Here is a 4,588-nt window from a genome sequence, read left to right as displayed (position 1 = left end):
TAATTCACCTAAACCCTTCAGATCATGTGCAATTTCTATATCAAGTATGTAAGCATTGGTACACCAGATGAAGTGAATTCAATTATATATCAAAATTTACAGCTTTAATAACATCCATCCTTGTATAAAGTACGCGTAAAGGCAAGCAAAACTTAAGCATTACCTTCTATTTGCTTCCTTAGGCTTCGACGATCTAGCTTAATCTCTTTCGAATTTCCACAGATGCTTCTCAAGCTTGCCTTTTAACTGTTCGATGGAAATACATCTTTAACAGCAGAAGCGGCGGTCAAGTAATTAAGAGTGTTTCTCAATGTCTCTTTCTCCCTTTTCAACCTCGCCGCCGTATCCTCCAATTCGAGCAACGCCTGCTGTTCTCTAGGCGCACCTTCAAACGTGCTTCCAACGAAGAACGAGAAAGGAGTTGGGAATAAATTCCTTCTTAAATCCTGAACCTCTTTCTCCGGTTTACCACTCAACCTGTTCGACAATCGAATCACGTCTTTCATGTACGATTCTACCTCATTCGCCAACGCATCCAAATCCTCTTCTCCACTCCCGGACGGCCGGTCCTCCAGCCATGTAACTTCAGCGACGAGGTACGGTTTCGTCCGAACAAGATTAGTGACTCGAAACCGCTCTTGACCTTTACAAATAAGGAAGAATCGATCGTCAACGAGTCGCTCGTGTTTAACAACCTCACCAACGCACCCAACATCCGTCGTACCGGAAACGGCATCAGTGTAAATAACTCCGAAGCGAAGATCGGTTTGAAGTAGAGTGTGCATCATCATCCGGTAGCGAAACTCGAAGATCTGCAGAGGAAGAATAGCGCCGGGGAAGAGAACGAGAGGAAGAGGGAAAAGCGGAAGCTCAACAACATCGTCGGATTTGGGAGAGCCGGTGTGGTGTTTTTCCGGGAAAGATGAAGCAGAACACTTGAGGGAATTGGACTTGTGGTGGCGGTGGCGGATGACGGCGGCGGGAGAGAAGAATCTAGGGTTAGGGATTAAGGTAGAGGAAATGGAGTTGGGGTTTAAAATGGGTTTATGGGATAAAGAAGAAGAGGAAGAGGAAGGAATGAGCTGAGGGAGAGCCATTGAAATGCTGCCACAGCCAGTGTTTCCCAAAAGCGTTAAAGATAAAGAGAAGCAAATTGTTTGCTTGCCTGTTAGAAAGACTGTATGTATAATGAGCCCTCTGCCTCACAAAAAAAATCAAATCAAATTCCCTCAGAAATTAAAAATATTTACCTCATTTCCATCTCCTCCCTTTCTCTCTCCAATCAAAAGAAAAATCTGGTGGTTTTAAGGAGAGGCCGACTCCAATTCAGATTGTGGATAATATGGAGAGAGATAGAGAGAGAAGAAATAGTTTGAGAATGTCGAGCCTGTAAAATATGTGGATTGAGATTTTCCAACGAGGGATTTGAAAGGGAACAACCAAAATCTTCCTAATACCACTCTAAAAATACTATTTTCATTGGGCTCATTTGCGCTTAGTATTCGTTGTTAAGCCCATATCAAGCCCAATAATGCATTGTTAGAGGCCCAATCATTTTTTGGCACGTTTAAATGGATAGAGATCCAAACCTATATTATAAAAGGGAAATTGCACAATACGGCCAGAAAGAACTTTAGTTGGATAAATGGCCATTAAAAATAGGTTCACTCATTTTTTTTTTGTTTTTTTTTTAAATTACGGTTGAGTATATCCTTTGGCTATTTTCCCAAACTTAAATAGTCTTGGGTTATTTTTCAAAAATATCATTCTACTTTGATATTGATCCCGTTGACGTATTATAAAAAGAATAATGGTAACGAATAACACTTTTAGAAATTATAATTAATTATTTAACGATTAATATAACCATTTTCTTCAATCTCTTGATTTATTTTATCGTATTTCACATTTTTTTAAATTTACGGCCCTTTATTTATTTTATGCAAGGGAGCTTTTATTTTATTTGCACAGGTAGAATTCTAAATTTTTTAAATCTTAAAACTTGGAGTAACTCAACATTTGGGCTTTTTTTTTTTTTTTTTTTTAAAAAAAATAATAATCTTGAAACTTGGAGTAACTCAACATTTGGTTTTTACAAATTGTTTTTTAATTATTTTGTTATCACTTTATTATTATGTTGTGTATTATCATATCACAAAGAATGATAACATGACGATTATATATATATATATATATATATATATTCATGTTTCTTTTTTTTTAAGATGGTCTATTTAGAATTGATTTGACATTTCTCAATAATAAGTTAACCTAATATGGGATTATGCGCGTCTTTGGTGGAAATTCTTGATTTCAATTTTCAATTCTTCTTGATTTTGATTTTTCTCCTTGAAATTTATCACGATGATTGAATTGTTCTTCTCATTTTTTTAATTAACTTTTCTTGGGATTTCGATTTGGGCTTTTGATCTTTCTTCTTGTTGATCATGACTTTGTTCTTGATTGTGGATCCTTCTAACTTCTAATCACATATTGACTTCTATTTGTGGTAATAGAAACATACCATTGATATGATTTTAGTCATATACTTCTATCAATGATGTTTTTATCATTCATCAATGCTAAAACTCTATTAATGATAGAAGAATCAGTGATAGAAACATCAGTGGGTGTCAAGTATCAGTGGTGATACTGATAGACTTATATAATATGATCTATCGATAATGTACTTTATTTATTTATTTATTTTTTCGGGTTTTTTCAGCTCAAGAATAACATGAATACCAATAATAGTTCGCATGCATTGAATCTATCACAAATATTAGGTAGTGATTAGTAAAAGGTAAGAAATCATGTTGGAAAACTTACACTATAAAAATAACAATTAGTGTTGATATACAAAGAAGAAAAGTAATGGGATTGACTTACTGCTAATTAGCAACAATTAGTGAATATCAAAAGAAACTGTGTGATTAGGGAAAATGTCAACATTAGGTTTTTCTCCGAGTGAAGTCACAAGAAATACAACCATTATCATTGTGTTAGTCACAACAATATGATTTTTCTTGTTGGTTTAGATTATCTCTTAGGATACTCGTTATTGAACTTTAGGTTAGTTTTCTTTTCTTTAACAATTCGAAAAGGTTAGGTAATTGTAACAGACAATATTTTTAGGACTAATAATGAAGTGAATAACATTATCTTTAAAGAATTGTAAATATAGGGGAAAACTATCAATGATGGACTCTATCGCTAATAGACTCCTATCGACGATATAGTCTATGGTTGATAAACTCCAATAGTTGGAAATGAATTTTCCTATATCTATAGAATCTTTTACATTGTGTTATATCTGCAAATATTTTGGGCTATCATTAATATAGTCATATTATTTCAAAATAGTAATAGCCACTGATAAATGATACTAAAAAAACTATACTTTCACCCATTTTATCATGCACTTTTTTTTGTCCAATTTTGTCAATCATCTTCTTCCTTGTTATCAATTTTTTTGTCATTCTTTTCTTCATAATTCCATTGATATACAAAAAAATAAAAAACAAAAAATAACAAATTATACTTGTGATATAGTATTAGTGATAGACTACATCAAATAATAAAATGCTATCATCGATAGATTTTACTACTAGTGATAGAAGTCTATCAGTGGCTGACACATGTCATAAAATACATATTTTTTAGTTATATTTTGATACTTTTCCTTAGTGAAAACAACCAATTGCATATAATTTACCTCGTTATTTTATCTTAAATGGATAAATTGGTCAAATGAGGGTCATTTAACTATCCAAAGATTTTTACTAGTTTTGGCTGATTTTATGAGATTTTACAAGGATTTTTTTTACTATTTTACAATTTTTTTTGTTAATGCGCCAATATTGCCAAAATATAATGTGCCCGCATCAAAATCCTAATGTTTGAAGTCGTGCTCGGTCATCCACGATTGCTATTTGCCCGATCTCCATTTGTTCTTCAACGGCTGGAAAACGTTTAGAGAGTGGAAATCGGCCCCTCTTCAACCAACATGGCCTACATAAAGACATTGAGACTTGCTGATCATCCACAATTTCCAGCACTCCAAAGAAGAGAACTCACCATTGAACCCATAAATTCTTCAAGAACGAAAGTTCATTTGAATAACCCTATGTTTAAATCACCCCTACCCTATAAGAATGGGTGTAAAGAGAGGATTCGACCTTGATAAAGGAGAATCTGACCAAAGAAGTGTTGGATCTACACCAGTACGCAGCGGAAGAAATCAGGATCCATAAGAATTCTAATTCATTAATTTTGATTAAAAAGAAACATGCTAAAATAGAGTATTATGGGTTTCATGAACATACCTTGGTCGAACAAAAGAAATCTCCATTTCCAACTGCAAAATCCTCTGAATCCTTATGTAGACCACCACAAGATCTTCCCTACTATCCTCTTGGTGCTCTAGATGAGTTGTGGGACTCAAAATAAGCTGGAATCAAAGGAAATATGGAGAAAACTCATTGAAGAATACATTCTTCATCTGAATTTTTCAGCAAAAATTTTGTCGGTTCTCATTCCTTTCTTCACTCCAATCTCTTCAATATATTGTAGACTATCATGCAAAGAG

General features: G+C 34.0%; 1 protein-coding gene across 1 annotated transcript; it reads right to left on the bottom strand.

Moving 5' to 3' along the window:
- On the bottom strand, positions 1-1,383 carry LOC120086837 (lon protease 2-like). Its single transcript, XM_039043647.1, has one exon. It carries the CDS (start codon positions 1,095-1,097, stop codon positions 243-245), a length of 855 nt encoding a protein of 284 aa, XP_038899575.1. The 5' UTR covers positions 1,098-1,383; the 3' UTR covers positions 1-242.
- Positions 1,384-4,588: the final 3,205 nt, after the last annotated feature.

This window comes from Benincasa hispida, chromosome 9 (assembly GCF_009727055.1).
Source record: "Benincasa hispida cultivar B227 chromosome 9, ASM972705v1, whole genome shotgun sequence".
In the NCBI taxonomy this organism is placed as follows: domain Eukaryota; kingdom Viridiplantae; phylum Streptophyta; class Magnoliopsida; order Cucurbitales; family Cucurbitaceae; genus Benincasa; species Benincasa hispida.
The sequence above is the reverse complement of the archived record's forward strand: the minus strand, read 5'-3'. Positions and strand labels throughout refer to the sequence as shown.